At 38.6% G+C, this 22,234-nt stretch overlaps 1 protein-coding gene across 1 annotated transcript in view; it reads right to left on the bottom strand.

Moving 5' to 3' along the window:
* The window catches only part of TRPM8 (transient receptor potential cation channel subfamily M member 8), an 820,991-nt gene that overhangs the window by 343,323 nt on the left and 455,434 nt on the right, over positions 1 to 22,234 (bottom strand). Inside the window, 1 exon segment of the mRNA XM_044060289.1 lies at positions 16,449 to 16,594. Coding sequence (XP_043916224.1) covers positions 16,449 to 16,594 — 146 coding nt within the window.

The following is a 22,234-nucleotide window of genomic DNA, read 5'->3' on the forward strand; positions in this document are numbered from 1 at the left end:
CCCATCTAGTGACATAGGGGTTTATATTTAAGCTGGTGAGCTTATCTATAATGCCCGAGTGGGGTATTGTATTGAAGGCTTTTCAAGGTCCAGGTAGGCTGTGTGGACCACCTTCCCCTCGTCAATGGCCTTGGTAACTGTTTCAAAGAAATCAACCAGGTTTAAGTGGCAGGATCTGCCCTTAACAAAGCCGAACTGGGTAGGATCCAATGTCTGTAGGTCCCCAATATCTTTATTTATGAGGTCCATGATGATCCTTTCCATAGCTTTGCAGACCAAGCTAGTCAGGCTTATGGGGCGATAGTTTCCAGGATCTGTTGAGGCACCACCTTTGTGGAGAGGGACCACTGTTGCTGTACGCCACTCTTTGGGTACATATCCTGTAGTAAGGCTGAGATTGAACAGTAGTTTTATGTTTGGGTTTAGCTCTTCTTGGAGTCCATGTAGGACGCAGCCTGGGACACCGTCTGGTCCCACTGATGCTGTGTTTTTTGCTTTGGAGAGGGCAGCTCTTACCTGAGCATCTGAGATGTCAGGGGTGCAGCACTCTGCTGGGATAGATATTTGCCCTTTTGGTGGGGAGGGGGGGGAGTTTGCGCTGAACCTGTCAGCTAGGATGTTGGCAATGTCTGTGGGTTTGGTGTATTTTTGTCATTTTGGACTAATTCTGAGCATATCTGGGAATTCCCACCCAGGTTCCTAACATAACTAAAGAAAGCCTTGTGATTATCCCTAGTGTCCTGTGCAATTTTTCTCTCGAAACTGGCCTTAGATGATTTTATGAGTGCCCGTAGTTTTTTGCTAATACTGATCAGAGATGCCTTCCCTTTTTGGGATTTTGCTCTATCATGTAGTAGCTTCCTCCTTCTATTGTATAGTTTGTTTATGGCTGGGGTCCACCAGACAGGATGTCTGCCTTTGGAGGATTGGGTCTTGGTTTTATTTGGGATTGCATGATCCATGCATTCCTGAAGGTGTTCATAGAATGCATTTATAAAGGAATCTGTGGTCTGGGCTGTATTTTCCACAGGCTCGGGGGCTTTGAGGGATTCCACCTCGGTTTTGAGGAGTGTGAAATTTGCTTTAGAGAAGTTTTTCACTGTGGTTTTCAGGGTAGGGGGTGGAGTCGGGATGTGAATATCCAGTGAGATTAGTTTATGGTCTGATCTTACCAGTGAGGGATACACTTCTGGTCTGGAGCATAGAGTCCCCATGTTGGTGATGATCAGGTCCAGTATGTTTTCCCCTCTTGTGGGAGTGGTAACAAGTTGTTCCATAGCATTTGAGTTTATAAATTCTAGGAACCTTTGGGCTAGGGTGTTGGAGCTAGAGTAATGCTCCCAATCTATGTTTGGGTAGTTGAAGTCACCCAATATAATGGTGTCTGGAGAGACCTTCATATTTTCCAGTGTTCTCAGGAAGGCTGAGTGGTGTTCCTGGGTTTGGGAGGGTGGTCTGTAGCAGGCTATAAACTGAAAGGCAGTTTTACCCACTGTTAGTTGCATATGGATAGTCTCTGATGCTTCGTGCTGTGCCACCAACCTGGAGGTGTGGGTATCTTTGACGGATATTGATACTCCCCCTCCTTTTGTGGTACGGTCCAAGTTTTGGGGCCGAAAAGCATGGTATGAGGTATAACCTGGTAGTGCTGGGGTGCTCTCGGGAGCCTTGAACCAGGTTTCTGTTACTGCACAGATATCGATGTTCTCCATGCTAAGGAGAGTATCGAGTGCGTGCATCTTGAGGTTTAGACTTCTGGCATTGAGTAGCATTACTCTTAGTTTCTTATCCCTTGTGATACCTATGGAGGTGGGTTTGTCTTTTGAGCCTTGCCTAAAAAAGGCACTATGGAGGTAGCAAGAGCCTTTGCCAATATCTGAAAGCCCAGGGGTGACAGGTGCAAGCCGTCCCTAGTGAAGCATCGTGGCTTGTCGAGCATGTCATCCCAGGCTGACAGGCATTGGATCCCCTTTGAATGACACCAATACTTAAGCCAATTGTTGAAATTGATCATCTTATCTTTATACTGTGGCATCATTCTTGGTGAGGGTAAGATGCTACTCAAGGTCAAGGTCATACTGGCCTGGGCTACATGCTCAGAGAGCTCCTCTATGTCTCTTTTCATGTAGTCCAGGGAGGTACGTCTCAGGTCATTCACACCAGCATGGACAATGATTGAGTCATATTTGTACTTGCCTTGGAGTGACCTGAGTGCTTGTGTTATGTGGCGGATCCTAGCGCCCGACAGGCAGCTCACCGTGACCTTCTCCTTGTTCAGCCTGGTGAGTGGGACGTCAGTGTGCCTGACGACAGAGTCACCTATTACAAGTGTATCAGGTGTGTTGTTTAGCCTTAAGGGATGTGACTGTTCGGCACACTGGCTTTGTGAGCTGTGTGTTGCACGTGTTTTGTTTTGGGGTAGCGGTTGCTTGGGTGTCTGCTTTGGAGGTCTCTGCTGCTTAGGCAGATTTTTATTTAGAGCCTTCGAGTATGTTTTTGTGTGTTTATGTGTTTGGTTTGCTGTCGTGGTAGGTCTATGTGAGACTGGAATTGTAGTGAGTGTGGTTTCCTTCTCCTCCTGACTGGTTTCGCCAGTACTGAGTTGAGAGAGCTTAGCCTCCAGTATAGCTATATTGTTGCATCTCTCACATGTGTTGGAATTTGTTGGGAGGAGGAGAGGGTTGTCTGTGTACATGAGGCAGTTGTAACATTGCCTCAAGATTCCCAGATTCACTAGCTGGACCAGAGAGGAGATTGACAACTGACCTTTGGACATGCTAGAATAGTATTGGGAATTCCTTTATAATTGAAAAAAAAGGGCCAATGGGGAACGAGGTACTCAAGGGGAGTTTGTGAGGGTGTAGTGCTTTTAATATTTTAATGCTGACTTATATAATTGCTTTAGTGAGCAAGTGCCAGGTAACTTAAATGCAATGTGTTACAGGTAACTTAAATACAAAAATGACAAACAGTAACTTTCTTTCAAGTGAAACAAGGAAATAAGTACAGTAAGCAATGCAGATATAACTAGGGATCCACCGAAGCGCTGAAAATCCACATTTTAGGTGGAATTAGCATTTCAGGGAAATAACAAGCAAACAAACAACAAGCATACAAATAAAGCTAGATTCAGCAGGCCTGGATCTAGTCTATGCTACAGCAAACAAGGTGTACCAATTTCAGTAAGAAACAGTTCAAATATGCAGGCACTATAAGCCTTTAACCAGAAATTCCCAGCTCAGAAGGGCAGAGTCCAGCCTCTCCTCCCACAAGAGTGCAGACCATGAACCTTCTTAATGTAAAATAACTGGCCTGAAGCCCAAGTGCTTAAACCAGAACTAATACACTTTTAGAATAACAGACACTGAGCCCTCAGTCAGCAGTTCACAACTTAAAAGGATGTAAGCTACCTGTCCTGCCACCACAGTGCAGGCCACAAACCTTCCTAATGTAAAACAACTGGTCTGAAGCCCAAGTGCTTAATCCAAAAGACTTAGAATGATAGCTACACTTTAATCAAGTTACTACCAAGCAGTAATAAATACAATTGAATACTTTAAAGAATGCCTGGATTAGTGCTCAAGTTATACAAACAAAGCTAGATTCAGCAGGCCTGGATCTAGTCTATGCTACAGCAAACAAGGTGTACCAATTTCAGTAAGAAGCAGTTCAAATATGCAGGCACTATAAGCCTTTAACCAGAAATTCCCATCTCAGAAGGGCAGAGTCTAGCCTCTCCTCCCACAAGAGTGCAGACCACAAACCCTTTTAATGTAAAATAGCTGGCCTGAAGCCCAAGAGCTTAAACCAGAATTAATACACTTTTAGAATAACAGACACTGAGCCCTAAATCAGCAGTTCCCAACTTAGAAGGATGTAAGCTACCTGTTCTGCCACTACAGTGCAGACCACAAACCTTCGTAATGTAAAACAACTGGCATGAAGCCCAAGTGCTTAAACCAGAATTAATGCACTTTTAGAATAACAGACACTGAGCCCTCAATCAGCAGTTCCCAACTTAGAAGGATGTAAGCTACCTGTCCTGCCACCATAGTGTAGGCCACAAACCTTCCTAATGTAAAACAACTAGTCTGAAGCCCAAGTGCTTAATCCAAAAGACTTAGAATGATAGCTACACTTTAATCAGGTTACTACCAAGCAGTCATAAATACAATTGAATACTTTAAAGAATGCCTGGATTAGTGCTCAAGTTATACAAACAAAGCTAGATTCAGCAGGCCTGGATCTAGTCTATGCTACAGCAAACAAGGTGTACCAATTTCAGTAAGAAGCAGTTTAGATATGCAGGCACTATAAGCCTTTAACCAGAAATTCCCAGCTAGAAGGGCAGAGTCCAGCCTCTCCTCCCACAAGAGTGCAGACCACGAACCCTTTTAATGTAAAATAACTGGCCTGAAGTCCAAGTGCTTAAAACAGAATTAATCCACTTTTAGAATAATAGACACTGAGCCCTCAATCAGCAGTTCCCAACTTAGAAGGATGTAAGCTACATGTCCTGCCACCACAGTGCAGACCACAAACCTTCCTAATGTAAAACAACTGGTCTGAAGCCCAAGTGCTTAAACTAAAAGGCTTAGAATGAGTTACACCAAGCAGTAATAAATACAACTGAGTACTTTTAAGATGACGCAAAAACAAAATAATGTAGGAAGAAACACAAATACAGTAAAAGCAGATTTTTTTTTTTTTTTTGATATGTATAACTTTGATGAAATGATCAGCTATGGACCCATGTTTGCTTTATAATTGATTTGTTTATTTATTGTTTTAAAACCAAATAAAAAAATTAAAAAAGAAATTCCTCTCTGCGTGCATAGTTACTAAGATAGTTAAAGAAATTTGAAAATCTATGCTTAATTGTTTGATTAGCAATATAAATAACAATGAATATCTCTCAAGATATGCAACTTAAAGTGCAAATATCAAAGACATATTTCCCCACAGCATCTAAGATTTCACCTGATGCAATAGTTTGTAAGTCACTTGTTCTTTTGAAATATTAAATACATGTGGAAATATTGCTTATTTTAATCATTACTAACAAACAACTAACAATATCTCTAGTATATTGTAGTACAAATGGACATTGACTATGAATTTCTCTGTCTCCCACTATGGTATTTCATACCATTACCCTCAATAGCATGTAGGTCTCTCAGTTATAGAAATATGAACATAAATTTAAAAATATGAATAATAAGTGGCAAGTAGTGATTACTTTTTCCACTGTTGGGCATCCTAGGTTACCAAACTTAATGACATTTTGTTAATACATCCTTCCCTTTTCTAATATTGCAAATTATTAACTAGTAAGTCACTTAGTTAAAGAAATGAAACCTAAAAGAGATATGGACGCCATAAGGGGCTATGGATGTTTACTAGAAGTATACAAGTAGGTGCTATAGACTTGAATGTGCTTCCCAGGTTAACAAATCAAGAGTTTTGAGAATGAAATATAGTACTCTACCCTAATATTGCATCTATAAGAACGTGTGCAGGGTCAGTTGCCATTGCGGAGGAAAAGTCATGCTGAGTAGCAAAAAATGCCCTGCTTTTCTTATTCAAAAGAGAACATTGTCTTTTTTGACTGTCGTAGTATCTTGTGAACTGCCACAAAAGAAGATATTCTTTAAGCTCAGAATGCAAGGAAAGGAGGATGCATTTACCTTCCAAATTGTTCAATGAGGTATTAGGGAACAATACTCTAATTTTGTTGTTGTAATGTGCTGCTAAACTGCTTTAGTTCTAGGAGTCACACCATCTGTGTAATGTTAAAATATCAATGGGTTCAACACTATCTCTGAAACAATATTTCTTTCATTCTCAAAACATTTGTTAGCTAGTTAACTTTTTTTTTTTTTGGTTCAGCTGTCAAGCTTACAGCCTAATGACTATCAGAAAGCTTGATTGCCATAAACCTAGGTTGGTATTTTCTACTACATAAATGCACACGCACACACACACACACACACACACACACACACACACACACACACACACACACATATGTGCGCGCGCACACACACATGCACACACACACACACGCACACATGTACACACACACACACACACACACACACACACACACACACACACACACACACACACACAGCAACAAGAAGCTTGTTCTGCTATCATAGATGGCACTGTATAATACATCTGTCACTCTTTCTGTTATTGACATTGACTTTTAGTATTAGGGTCCTTGATCTAGTGTTAGCTTTCCCAATAATGTATAGCAGAGAGACTTTCCAATAGAACTGTATCAGGCTATGCCTTATAAACCATGCAGAGGTCAACTCTACCTATAAAAACAATATAAATAATTTTATATAAAAATATAAAACAATATAATGCAATATGTACAGCAAATCAGTTGGTTAGAATAATTTGACCAATTTGACTTTAAATGGCGCACTCAATTCAGATGGGGGGTATGAGACAACACTTTGGTTTGCCAGCGAGATATCGCTTCCAGAACTTCTAATGGTTATAATATGGTACGTTCTATTGCTACAAACTCTCAGGGTGCAAATAGAACTTCTAATATACCTGATATTATGGATTTGTTAACTAACCTTCCAATCTGTCTAATATGAGTTTAGATTTGAGGAATTCCAGTCCTTGTAATATGTATTTTCTACTGCATGAAATTAAACTTTTGGAAAACAAAACTTAGAAAATATTTTTCTTTTCTTTGGGGCATTATTTATTTCCATTATTGTATGAAGCTAAAAGTGGTGCCCAGAGGTTTGAGGTTTCCAAGTCTCTGGAGGGCACTACATAAGGTAATGACATTTTTAAGGATCTCTGGGCCTTTTTCAATAAAGTAGGCTGTGAACTCATGATTTCTTTAGTAAAATATAATGACAGGAAATCTGAATCTTTACAACAAGGAATATCTAAATTGAATAATAACATCCTGATCCCATCTTTCTTGCTTTTAAGACAGAATATCAGAATGTGATTTTCAGAGATGGGTTGACTAAATGTCATCTTAAAATTCAGGAAACCAGAAAAGTTAAATAGCAATATAACCATTTATGGAAGTGAAATGGCTTGCAGTTTTCCTGTTAAGTTGGAGAATAAATTGGTGACCACATCAGAAGGAGAAACAGCCAATCAAGTTCAATATTGCAATGAGAGTGGTAATGTTCATTCTAACACCATGCCTGAAGCCACACCTACTTTCTTTTAGAATCCAGCAGACAACTGCAACTACTCAGATGATCTGGTCACCTAGCAGAACAAAGCAGTAAGGTTTCATCAAACAGGTCCAAATTATGGTTTCCACCATATGGAAGTGAAGCAAAACTCATATATATCATCACTGCAGTGTCCCATATAGATGTACAGCAAGAGGGGGGGGGGGATGAGAAATCACAGTGAATTATCAACAGTGAAGTCCTCAACAATGAATAAACCTGCAGAAACATCAGCAAAAATTACAGACTCTTCGGACATTTACAGGTACAAAGTAGCAAATTTAAGTTCTTGTAACTTTACTGTAGTGTAAATGATTATTTTACCAAAAAGGTTCTCCTTTTACCAGTGAGGAGAGTTGATGTTTATTTTTACAGGGATACATTACCAGTAAATTGGCAGGGTGGCAATGGCATCAAGAAAAACTTCCACATTTGCCAACTGGGTATTAAATGCATGCTAAAAGTATGAGTTATTTCATTAGCCACTTTATTGCATTATTTTATGGACATAGTTTCATAGGTTCATAGGTAGGTACTAGGCTATCGGCCCAAGGGCCTACGTAAGCCTAGCCAACAAGGTTCACTGGCTTACGCCACCCAGGAAAGTTATTTTCCTGTGCCACTGACGAGCAGAGACACATAAGTGATCCCTGGGGTGTATTTCCTACTTCCCATCCACTCATCAAGATTTTTCTTGAAGAGTGTTAATGAAGATCTTTGCTTGACATAGATGGGTAGCCTGTTCCAGAGTATGGGAAGTCTCTGGGACAGGAATCTATCCATCCAGCATGTCCTGTTTATTGTGGTGACAAGGTTTAGGTCTCTAGAGCATGTAGCTCAGAGGGATTGGGATTTCTTTAGGTGCAGCATGTCCAACAGCTCTAGGTTTGACTTAGGTTTATATGTTAGGCAGAAATCATCTTGGAGGAGGCGATATGCTATGGAGTAAAGTTGGAGTTTTTTGAGGCGGTCAGTGTAGGGCATTTGTTTGAGGCCAGTAATCCTCTTTGTGAGGTACTTCTGTGGCCTTTCCAGCTGCTGCAGATGTCTTGTGTGGTACATTCCAAAAGGGGTGTTTTACTCTATAATGGGTCTAATGAGTGTTGAGTAGAGGGGAACAATGACCTCTTTTTTCCTGGATGAGAACCCTTTTATGATGAAGTGTGCCACATAGAAGGACTTCCTGACTACTGTGACAGTGTGACTATCAAAGGAGAGACTACTGTCCATCTGGGTCCCAAGGTCTCTTATCACACATTCGGTGTTAAGTAGATTGCTGCCTATGTGGTAGTTCATGGGTACAGAGTTTTTACCAAAAGGGATGACACTGCATTTTTTGGCATTGAGCTTGAGGCCATGGCTCTGACACCAGGCATCTGTCTCAGCGAGGCCCTTCTGTAGGATGTCCACATCATTTGGGGACTTGACTATTGACATTTTATAGATTATCTCATTTTTATTTTTTCTGGGAAAGACGATCCTTTGTTCTGACATTCAGAAAAGTGATTTATAATGAGTTCACTTTTCATGTAAATAAGAGTGTTATACATTTTCTTGACATAGAATTACTTCATGATTCAGATACTCAAGTTTATAATTTTAATTTATATTGTAAACCAATTGCATTTATGTTAAAAGTGCTCATCCTTTGCAAGTTAAAATGAATGCAGTTAAGAATCAGTTTATCTGTCCTTCATGATTACTTTGCAGTGCTGAACAGTTTTTTACAGGTTAGGATCATCTTGAAGGTTTATTTTTATCTAAGTGGCACAATCGTACAGTTATTATTGATATTTTGATATTTTGGAAGAAGTAGCCAACAACAGACAAAATACCTACAATCCTTTCATTTTAACAAAAACTCATTTTGGTGAAAATGCTATTCCTACCATTTAGAGTAATAATGATTATCCTAGAGCACTCCCAGTAGCTTATTGTACTTAAGGCATTTTAAGGAATACATTCAAGATATTTTCTGGGTACTCCTATCTGTTTGTGTAAGATAAGGAAAGGCCCTATTTTTATAGGAAAGTGAGGGTGTCATTTTAAAAGCCTCTTTGAAGTAGATTTGTCACACCAAATAAACAAAGTCCCAGTGTACAATAACATTGTTCTAGGCCTATGTTAGTGCAGATCATGTAAATGATGTTTGATTATTAGTATTGGGCCAATGCTGTTCTTAGACTGTCACAAGAGAGTTATCGCAAATAACGACTATTAGAATTGCAGCAATATGGAGTTGAGGTGTTGTATCCTTTGTATAGTATGTTCTGTATTTTATGTAGGTGGGACTAAGAAAATTAAATGACAGAATAAAGAAACACTGTTGTGTTATTAGATCTAAAAAAAATAAAAAAAAAAATTCTTTGCTCAGGTATACATTACAGTGTGCTAATTTCAGCAAGTGTTTGTTTTTCATATTGAAATCTATTATAATTGATTATTGTGGGGGTGATGCTGAAAATCATTTGGGTGCAAACAAATTGTTTTGGCAGATTAGGCTGCATCGATATAAACCACTAGGTTTGAATAATCTCATAAATATTAAGTATATTTTAAAATCAAAACAGTATTCTTTTAAATACTTTAAATGTGTTCATATGCAGTTGGATATTTTATACCTTTTTTCATTTTTTATACCATGATTATTAGAACTGAGAAATTTTAATTGGCTGTTGAACTTGCAGTTGTCCCTGTGGTGAATTTTAGAGTTACACTATAATGACAGTTCCTGAAGCAGTTATGAAGAGTTAAATTACTAACCCTACAATTTTTACTACTAAGAAAATGGTGTAACCTTTAAAATTGTTTTAGATGGCTTGCTCAATGGCTGAAAAATATTGTATTGTACTCAGTAATAGGTCAGATCAGCAATGAATAAAATGGCTCTGTGATCTCCCTGAAGTGACTAGCTATTCACATTAAAATTAGATGGGCTTACATAATATGCTACATATTAGTCAAAATTTAAACTTTAGTCTATCCTTAGCCATAGGTCCTTAAAATCATGTCATTGTTTATGATTTGACCATTTATTGTAATTATAATTTTTTGTCTCTTTTTTCTAAATCTCATGCACATGCTGCTACAGGTGTACATGTTTTTGTAGGCCATCTTGGAGACTTTTAACAAATTTTGTTACTTGTATTACTCACTATGCAACATAATAATATTTAATCATAAATGCTAATTTTTCATCTTTTTATCCAAGAATAATGGTCCAAAAAGAATAGGTTCTAGTAGACAGCCTTCAGACACCACTGGTAGTACTTGTCAGGATATACAGATAACCCACTACCTTCACTTGTATCTTGTTACTTAATTATTATTTTGCCCATTAAATCCTGAACAAACTGACATAGATGTTATTAATTGTCTTTACTTAGAATAGTGCAGAATATCTTAGCAAGATTTATAAACCCAGAACACATGACAGCAGTAGTTAAGGGTTGTGTTGGTTGACTCACTCCTGATTCAAGACTAACAGACTGGCTTTTTGCAAAGTTTGAAAGATTTGACAGTTCCTTGTCTATGTATAACACTACTGCAGACTTGTCTATTTTGATTTGAGGTATACTCATTAAAAATTGTCATGGAAGGCTGTCAGGGTTCTCCTTGTAAATTGTTTGCATTTTTTTTTCAAATTGATATGGAACAATTTCTTCTTTTATGACTGGATGCCCTGTTCCTCAAGCAAAATTGAAAGACCCTGTTATTAGGTAGTAGACTTTCAATTGTGAAAGAATAATTCTTACAGATAAAAAACTCATATAATAAATAAGTTCTTAGACTTCAAAGTCACCATCCTTAATTACTTTGTAGTCATTATCCTTTTGAGACGCATGTACAAATCTGATCTTGATATGTTGCCATTTTTAGGGGGAATTAGAAACAATGTGAGTAGACCCCTGAATTCTGTAGCTAGAGGCTATCTCTTGTACTGCTTTATTGGCAGCCAAACCATCAAGTATAGGGCTTGTACCACATAAAGTGAAGGTGTCTGTAGAGGAAACTAAACGTGACATTTCTGAACTAAATCTGTCATACAAACCTAAAACAAATTTGTCTGTGAATATTATTTTAGTATAATGTTTCTTTTGAAAACATACATTTGGGACTCTAAAATTGCCTCCTGAAGATATTAAAAACTGTCAGAAGTCACTTACAAGATCTTTGACTGTATCTGTGTTTAGCTGTTGCATTTGTACTATGAAAAGCATGCATTTATTGATAAAACATCTGAGAAAAAGTTAAATCATTTTAAAATGGTTTTCTTTTTGTAGTGAAAATCGTTTGATAATGAGGAGTGGGACGTGAATCAGCTTTGATTAATGAAAATCTTAATTTACTTCTTGTTTCTACATTAATGATGATTTCACATTCCATATGACCAAATCAGTCTCAGTACAGCAGCAATTTTGAACTATGTACATGTTAGTGTCTCTATTTCTACTTTGTCATTTGAAGGAACTGACTTTTCTATCCTGTTGATACTATCAGTGCTAGAAACAGACGGCCATTTTCTTGACTATTCTCTAGAATGGGACTCTGACAAGAATCCATTTGAGATATTCAGTTTTATGCTCTTAATGCTAAATGCTAATGCACTTTACCATTTTGATCTGTTAATATATGATCTTTTTTAAATGATAAAAATATAAATGTGACAAGCTTCTCACTCAAATTAAGTTTAACTAAAAAAATGGATGCAGGATCTGCCTTGTCAGAATTATCTAAATCCTGTGTAACTATATTAGACATAGACATATTGTCAACTTTTTTTGTTGAAGACTGTAAATTTGGATATTTATTATTTATTTAAAAATATAATTAAAAGTTCAGAACGTGTGATACATTGTATACAGGAGTCACTATGCATGTTTGCATGAGAAGAAGGATTCTTTATAGGTCAGTGAAAAAATAGTGATACACATTTAATGTTCCCATGAAAGATTAAAGCAATAATCGACGATGTGGTGTGGTATATTGAGGGTTTACCCATGGTTGGTGTGGTTTAATCATGAAGGCGAAGCCAGCTGTGGGTAAATTTCAATATACCACAACCACAGAGTCGGTTATTGCTATTATGCAATGACATTATTTAAGAAAAAAAAATACTTACTTTTCTTAAATCTGTCTTTGTATAACAGCGCATTACTGTTCTTCTGCTGGTTGTAGTACACTGCTTCCTTGTTTTGATGTACTGAGCATGCGTATGGGACTTGTGTCCCATGCATACCCAGTACATCAATGCTTTGAAACGGAAGCAACGGAGAAAAGAAAGTCTCCATTGCTCTGTTTTTTTTTATTTTTCTTTTCTTTTATTTGTTAACAAAAGATGTTTTTGAGGACTTTATACCAACAGAAAAAAGTCCGGGCGACCGGATCTTTTTTCATTGGTATATTGTGGGATTTACAACAGACACACTGGCCAATCAATGTGCATGTTTTAGAATATTAATGTGAGATTATTGTACAATATTTTTTTCTTATCTGAATGTCTTCCTGAATACTAACAGGAATAACAGTATATGTGCATCACATAAAAAAAATCTTCACTTTCACTAGCTATGTTAGGAACGGAGTTCATTTTCTTTCTATTCTGTCCTGCTAAACGTTTGGAGGTTCCTGCACAAGTCTGCATCTCTGGGTTCTGTACATCAGCTGATGTAGTCTCATTGAAGGTTCATACATTCATAAGTATACTCAATATATATTCTAGCCAATAACTGTAGAGACTTTTACAGGCCTAGTCAATAAACCATATTTAGAAGTCCCCTCTTGCCTTAAGCTAGGCAACATAAAACAAACCAGAGGAGAATATGATGCTGGCCTACCCATCTAAATAAGAAGATTTACCTTGAAGGTGGCACACAAACTACTCTATGTGATAAATTGAGGTAGTTTGCTCCAGAGGTGGGAGTATAAACAATGGGATGTGACTCTATCATGCTAATATTTCTCATTTATCTGTTGATGAAGATATATGTCCTTTAACTTGATAATTGAGGAACCATTTGTTATGTGAAGGAATAGGTCAGTGAAAAGCCTAGACCCTGATCACTGTGGAGGAGTGTATAAGGGACCAACTACAGAGAGAGGTCTACCAATCTGCCAAGATAACTTATGATACTGAGGCTGTTGATCTTTTTAGTTAGGAATCTGTGAGGTCTCTCAAGTAGAGTGATATATTTCAACAAATACAAGCCAAAATTAGAATTTTATTGAATAATGGGCTTGATAAGACATAAATAAATTGGAATGAAGATTCTTCTGAATCTACAGGAGATGCTTTTTAAAATTAGCTGAGTAAGACAGAAAGAGTTGCAAACCTCATTCGAGGCATGGTGGTCAAAAGATAAGAAATTATCAACAAGAATGCGATACAACAGTGTGTAATTGGATGAATGTCACCTATATGGTATGATTTGGAAATGTTTTAACAACATTATACTACATTGTTTTCACATTTACTTTGAGGCAATGGTCTTTGCATCAACTGTTAACTTAGTCTAACCCTTGCAGGAGCAATTATGAGACAGTGGAGGAACAAATAGCAATACCCTATTTTCAGTCATCCACAGAGTTTGGTAAACATAGGTCTGGAGCATTGGCCTGAAGATCTAACAAATGAATGTCAAATAGGAGGGGGCAAACAATGAGCCTTGTGACAAGTGACTGGTAATTCTTCTTGCTTTTAGAAGTGGCACTTGTGACTCTAGCCACATAGATTTCATCAGGCAGACAGTTAACTATCCTGCATAGCATATGGATTTATATTTAGATTTACAAGCCTGTCAATAATACCTGCATGGTGAATATTGCTGACAGCTTTCGCCAGGTTCAGATATATCATAATTTAGCTTTTCTGTCTGAATCTCATTCAGCCTCACAGCTCTGTGATAGTCTAATCACCCCAGTGACCTTATTTACAGATATTGTCTCAGTCCCAGCAGCTGCTTTTGGCAATGTCTTCTTAAGCAAGGGAATGTCTACTTGGTTCAAAAGTTCTGCAAGTTGTCCCTTCCACCACTTAAAAACATCTTCAGTCAAGGTATGAACTTCTTAAACACTGCAAAGAGCAACCTATGCAATAACCTAGTTCCCTCCTCAGCTACAAGATGGTGTGCCAAAACATTTGTAGGCCATATGAAAGTAATTTTCATTGGCTACTCCACAGTCCTATTATGCACATGTCTCAGCTTCTTAGAACATTTTAACCAAGACTGGAAAGCCCCCATTATCACTGCCTAGAAGGTCTCTTTCTTTAAGTTGCAGGTTGCTGTCACTGTATTCATAAGCAGGTCCTGAGGTCACCACCATGACAAATATCAGCTGCCTTCAGCCACAGCTCCTTGCATCTGCACGGACTATTGATGTCATGAATCAAATCCCTTTAAAACCTTCTTTCATCACTTCTCCTGTAATTTGGGAAAAGATATTCTGGAGACAGGAGTTGAATATACCACACAAGGAATCTTCTGCTAAGCATTAGCAGGACACCCTTTCTACATGTTTGGGCTTCCTGAGTCTGTCCATCCCATTGTCTCAGCTGTCTGACCCAAGTTACCCCCAAATGGTGGTCATTTAGTAGCTCATTATTGTGAAACCCCTCAATGGACTTTAAACATTCTCCTATGTTCATGACCTTGTCATCATGAAGAGATCTATGTATCCTTGCGATCCTAACAGCTATGTTATCTGGAAGTCTGAGCTACAGGCAAACTCACTTTTAGCAAGTTGATATGATACAAGAAGACAGAAAATCAGTGATAAATAAATTGACCCCATGGTAATGTATTTAAATGGTCAGAAACCTCACGCAAGACTGGAATATTAGAACTCACTCCCAACACCAGACCAGTTAGTATTATTCAGAGAGAGAACCTGGTGGCTGACTGGACAACCTGAATGGAGTTGTCATGTGGATTGCAAATGCAAATTGCAGGTATTAGACGAACAAGTTAGGAAGGTATGTATTCTGACAATGAAAAGTATCCCTCAGAAAATAAAATGTGACTGCGGTCCTGATGAAAGAGCCAGAGCTTGGTGCAAGAAGCTGAAAAGAAAAAGATGGTCTTGCAATTACACATAGCTTTTATTCTAGAACCAGACTTTTTGATTGGGAGGCATCTCCCTGTGTCTCTCTCCTTCTCTTCTACTATGCAGTTACCTTTTGAAAAAGAGCTTAGCAAGGTATGTGAATCCAGCTGGATGTTTTACACTTGAGGTTTGTGACAGCTAATAAGCATGTCACCTTAACATGACTATGATTTGCAGAAAGATTAACTCAGTCTATTTGTGTGCATGCACCCAACAGCTATTTGGAGTTGTCAAGCTTCATAAAGTTTGTGGATGTGGTGCTTAATAAAGAACGATGTTTATGACTCTATAGTTCTACATGAAGACTTCAACAAACACATGTAAAACAATGGTGGCACCTGGAGAGGTGTGAAGGGAAAAACAGCTTGCTGTCACTGAATGCAGGTGGGTAATGATTACTCATTTCTCTGCTGGCCAATGACTATCCACCTGAGCATAAGGTATTTCTTATCTATTTATTCTTTGTTGACCAGGTTAGTCCCACTAAGTATGTAACCTTTTTTTTAGGTGAGACCTGAAGTGGTATTTACACTACTAAGGGAAATTTGGTCATGGTGTCAGGGAACTTCCCCTACTCTTTTTGATTGGGGCCATAGGATCATTTGCATCTACCTGAGCTACCACTAACTCAAGCAGATGAGGCCTTTGTTTAACATCTCATTTGAAGGATGTGATATTTAGGAGTGTAGTATCCCCTTATGTTGCACTGCAGTATAAGCAATCAGTCTACCTGGTGTGGGAATAGAACCCACAACCTTCTGCACCAAAGGTGAGTGTGCTACCTGTTGTGACACTGACATGCATGGTATTATTGTGTCATTTTCTATCTTTCTTTTTGTCAGTCTCCATTATATTATCCCAGCTGAAAGTGGCAAAGGGAGATGCAGTCTCATTTTTTAAATTGTCTTATGTCTCATGTCACATTGAAAATGGCCTGAGGACCAGACCACCTACTGATTAGCAAAGTTGATAATAAACTAATCATGGCAAAAGTAACAAAACTATTATAATTTCTTCTTCAACAAATATTCCTAATTATTTAATTGCCTCAGTGAATAAACATTGCTAATTAAAACATAAAATGCCAGTGCAAAAGATCGATTCTTGAGTAAGATTTACCTGAACTCCAGAGCGTGCAATAAACTCTCTGTCTTCAGAGTCAACTGCTAGCTGAAAGCAGGTAGCTTTTCCCCAGATATCACATGAGTGGAGCAGTAAAGAAGTAGCCAACTCCTCATCTTCAGTGTGGCACTCTGCAAAGAGCTCTTTAGAGAAGAAAAACAATAAAACATCACTGAATACAACTTGAGGAACAATGTTGTTAAAATACACTGTATTTTCCATTCACTGCATCCGTCAAAACATCGACTTGGAAGTTTAATTATTAACAATTTTATAAAAATGCACTACATTCAAACCAAGCCAAAACTACCGTACAGGAAAACTGAAATAGTTTTATTACCTTTGTCTAGACAAAGATATATTGCTATAATAGTTTCTACGCCAAATACTACAACTTACATGCAAGATGTACATATAGAATCTTTGTTATGTATTCTCTCCCAGAAGACAGTAGAATAGCTATGGTGGGGCAAAGGATGCAGCATTCCTCAAAGTGGTAGGGGTCGCAATTGGCAGATGCCAATCAGTCCTCAGTGCAGTTTAATACTTATATTCAAATGCTGGTATTGGATCTGTAGTCAGCTGAAACCCTTAGTGCTCCATGTGTGGCATAAACTGTTGCAGCTGCTTGCTACAGTTTATAAGAAAAGAAGAGTTTTTTTTCTTTATATATATATATATATATATATATATATATATATATATATATATATATATATATATAAACTAAAGCAAACATTTGAAAACTGAAAAATATTTTTGCACATACCATTTAATTTACAAAACCTTGTTTTTGGGTGGTTTCTTTTTACTTTTTTGTAATAACTGTAAAATGTATTATCAAATGCTTTAATTTGTGAACTGGCATTGTCTGGCAGTTAGGTTAAAGGATTAAGGAGCTGTTGGTGAGTTCTTTCCTGTAGTCCAGTGGTGCAAGGTTTGATTTACTCAGCCTCCATTGCCTAACTTTGTGACTCTGAGCTGAGCAGCCAGTTGCTCCAGATTATGTGGAACGCTCCACATTTGTGATTGATTTAGTTCACTGTTCCACTGTTCTGCATTGAACAGTGGTGGCTCCGCTTTGCGATTTTTGACCGGCTCATATACCGCAATTAAAGCCAAACAAACATCTGTTCCTGATGCAAAGGTGGTCAGTCATGAGGCACAAAATGTGGCCATTTGCATGCCACTACTAGTTTTCACTCCACTGCTTTACCTTCAAATTGGGCATTACAGGGTGCAGAAAGATCTCACCATGCTTAGATTTATGGCTGTCAAGGAAGTCTTCACCTGACTGCATGGCAACCTGGTTGGTGATTACTGAGCTGAAGAGGATTTGTTTGAACATTTATTTGCTCTGACCATGGATAGGAGGGATGGGATACAGAGACTGAACAGGGAGGCACCAGTTGAATAGGAGTTGCTATGGGCAGTGCAATTTATCAGGTAAAGTGACTAATCCAGGCCACTAACAACCTAAGGGAAAAGGGCTTACAAAAGAGCTGAAATCTGCTTCACTTGAGTTGGGCTGGTTGTAGTGATGCTGTTGCTGGGCTGCTGACTGCTGTTGCTGCCTAGGAGATATACCACTGATTCGGATTATTTCTTTGTTCTTCCTGATTGCATTTGGGGGTTGTGGACCACTGAACTTGTGGAGAAAATATGGTGAATTATACTCAACAAATGGCAAGGATTAGAATTATAAACTTACTTTAGAAAATGTATATTAATTCTCATTTTCTCCCCTGGATTTACTAAACTTCTGTGCAGGACTAGCTTAGTCCTGCATGGAAGCACCTGTTTAGGAGCAGGACAGCAGCTCACCATGCATATTAACAAGGCATGCTGCCCGAGCTCCTAGGCTTACATGGAGCATGTACGAGTGCAAGGGGCATGTCTGAGAGCAGAGCTGTCAGAATAAGCCCACTCCTGCAATGTAGAACAAGGGAAAGGGTTAAGGAATGAGCGAGACCAATCATAGGTGTCCGCATACCCCACCAACAGTCCGCTGTGTGTACAACAGCAACAGTACATAAAAATAAAAAGAAACAACCCCTGTATTTATTTATTTATTTTAAATATCTGATTAAAGCTAACCATAGGTGCGCAGGTGTGCCCATCACTTAGCTATGGTTAAAGCAGCTTAAAAGGCTGAAGAGGATAACAAAGAAGATATATGCAAATGAAGCAGCATAGTAATAGTGTAGTGGGCAGAGCATTCACCTTATGAACAGGCATTCCTGGTTCGAGTCCCACTGCAGCACATTCCATTTTCCATGGCAAAGCACTTTATGACCAATATTTTTGTTGCAAAACCCACTAAATACCATATATTTATGAACTGGAGTACTGCAGGAAATGCACATGTGAAGTGTCACTGTCATAATGAATAAGGCACTAGTAAGCAGGTTTAAGCACAAATAAGCAGTAGTAAGCATATTTAAGCACTAGTAAGTGGGCTTAAGCTCGTTTGTGTGACAGTAAGCAATGCCCACACTGGCTAAGCAATTCTAAAGCTAACACTGTGTAAGCAGATGTAATGTCAGGTTAGCAGTGCTTACCGTTACACAAACCTGCGCAAACCTGCTTACAACTGCTTTAAAGTGCCTTAATCACTCTGTATCCAATGACTCATATTCAGCCCAGCAACAAAATAAACAGCCTCTGGAAGCTTCGAACCCGGGACCCTGTACACTACAGTTAGCCACTAAGCCATCATAGCAGTACATAAGATTGAGGTTTCAACAAACAAATCCTCACCATAGGAAAATCAAACTGAACATGTGACAGGAATCTATGTACAGTGTGATGTTGTATAACCCACTACATAACATAAATATGTGAACTGGAGTACTGCAGTAAGGCCAGATGTGAGGTGTTCTTGTAATAAAGTGTTGAAGTCCCCAGGATCCCATACAGTGTACGTACACATGAATCAAGGATACCAGACACATCTACAACATGTAACAAATAATAAATCAATGCCAAAAGGAAAGTATAAATATGAAGCAATGCTAAGCATTGCACAGCTCAGCTTAGTTGGTGTAAGCAATGTGTAGGTTGGCTAACTTACTCTGCCCAGTGGTATACCCCTTTAAGCAATACCAACATTAGGTAAGCAGATTCACCCATAGCTTAGCCTTTTTGAAACTGTCCAATCATGGAAAAGTGTGGCAAATCTGGTGTATTTTTATCCCCACAGGCGCAAATACTTCCCATAACTGGTTGCAGCTCCCTACTGTAGCCAGAATGGCTGGAGTTGGGGAAGGCATTCTATTCTGAGCGCAGCACTGGGGCATCCAGGAGTCCAGATTCATGGTATGGCTCCTGGTAAAACACCACGAGCAGAGACTACTGCAGGACTAGTACCAGGACTCTCAGTATAAAGTGGAGGCCACTGGTATCCCCTGGACTGGTGAGCAGGTCAGGCATCACCATGCTGACCTGAAGCGGTGGAGGGGGGATCTCTTGGAGCAGTGGATCCAAGAATCAAGGCAGATGGCTGATGCCCCAGCGCTAAGTACTCATTCTACTACGTAGATAATGATTGCCTAGCTTGTGTATACTATGGATAGGTAATGGCTAAATATCACTGTATTTCCCTGACAGCTGCAGATGAGCGGGCTGCAAACCAGCAAACCCATGCTGCTAGGTTGCACAGGCTGTGTCGTGAGTCAGGTTAGTACTAATCTTGAATGTACTGTCATAACAAATATATATAACAGTTCTAGAAAGTGTTGTACCAGTATAAAAATGTATTGTGTATGGGATGTACTGAATAAACTGGATAATATGGCAGGAAGACTGTCATATAGGTTGTGTGTAAATAAAGGTGTAATATCTTGTGAATAAAAGTATAACCTCTCAAGTGCTTGTGTACATTCTGCTTTCATATGTTGTTGTAGTGTTGCATTCTATAAATAGTACTGTGGTATTAAGCAGTGTTACCCACACTGCTGAACTCAGATAAAATGTGTAGGAAGTTCAGTATAACAAGGTTGGAAATCCCAAGAGGTCAGCCATATTGTACAACTGAGGGAGACTTATACAGAAAACATTGGAATGCTTCACACCAATTCCCCGATAGTACAGTGTACCGTGATGTCAACTCTTAATATTTTTACCACACACAGCAGGGGTTTGAATCCCAGGAGTAGTAGTAAGTTGTATGCATAATCATAGCCCACAACTGCACAGAGTTTGTGAGAATGTTCATATAGAAAGCTGTAGGCATAATTAGACCCAATAACTGTACAGAATTTGCTAGAATGTTCAGATAGTAAACTGTAAGCATAATCATAACTATCAACTGTACAGACTGTGTCAGAATGTTCAGGTAGTAAGCTGTATGCATAGTCATACCCTTCAACTGTTCTGATCTGTTCAGCATATCCAGATAAATGGCCCAAATCTGCTGCCTGATAACCTGTTCCCCTGACAAATCAGTATGATGATCCAAGAAATGTAGCCAGCTTTTACTGACATATAACTGATAGTCAGACCTGTACATAGTCAGAGAATGTATACGAAAACAAACCTGTCATTGTAGCATCTCACCCAAAGTGTATGGCAGCAATTCTCAAACTATGTCACATTAACACCTGCATCCAGTTAAGCCTTGACCAGAGTGTGTGCAATAACAGATTGTTAGGTATGTGTATAACATCAACATGGAATCTGGGAGTATGTGTAGAAATTGTCAGTTAGTGTTAACAATGATTTTCTGAACAGCTATAACAGGTAAGAGGTGTAGACTGTAGGTACAACACAGTTCACTTATATACTTGTCTACAAGCTTGGAATCTGGGAGTATATATAGAAATTGTCAGGTAGTGTTAACAATGATTTTCTCCACAGCTATACCAGGTAAGAGGTGTAGACTACACGTAAGACACAGTCCACGTATAAACTAATCTACAAACATACCATTGTACAAAGTAAGGCCTTTGGGTAGTGTAATAATACATGTAAGGGTCAAATCACTACAGTGGCTAAGAAAGTTGTGAAAACTACAGGGATATATTAGTTGTTAATTGACCTATCTCTCTCACCCCCACCATATGTACAACAATAACCCAATTACACACCTCAATGGGTAAGTGTACACTCCAAACTTCTGTTGGGACATATGTTCTATTGGTTTATAAATATTCACATTTGGTTCTATGCATGTGCCATGTTAAAATACTCCCATATTGGTGGCCTGTTGCCATCAATGAAACCTGCATGCTATTGTAATGGCCACTGTTGTCCCATATATGCATGTGTTCTGCTTGCTCTGCAATTGTTGTAAATATGGTGTCTTGGGTTAATGGGTATACCTATGCATGCCGCTATAACTAATCCTGAATGCTTTTGACTATTACTAACCAATATCTTTCTTAACACCACAACACCATAGCTTGTACGGGAAGGCCGGTCCCAGTGGACCCACCTGTCCCACCTCAGCTGGCCATGGCACCGGGCACCTGCATGTCTGGGGCCCAGCCTGGGACCTCCTCCTCCATTGGCCCTGCACCTACCTTCATTTTATTCAGCTGCCTTTAAATCTTGTACCTACATAGTAAGGCAGAATACAGCAGAATTTCCTTCATGTCATGAATCTCTTCTCCGAGATTTTCAGTGAACTGATTTTATATATATATATATATATATATATATATATATATATATATATATATATATATAAATTCAAAATTTTCACTTACAATAATGATACAGGTGGAAGAGCAGGTCCATGTTCTATAACAGTAGAACTCAAGATTACAAGAATTAGAACTACT

This window comes from Protopterus annectens, chromosome 2.part0 (assembly GCF_019279795.1).
Source record: "Protopterus annectens isolate FY-2018-M chromosome 2.part0, PAN1.0, whole genome shotgun sequence".
Classification (NCBI taxonomy): domain Eukaryota; kingdom Metazoa; phylum Chordata; order Ceratodontiformes; family Protopteridae; genus Protopterus; species Protopterus annectens.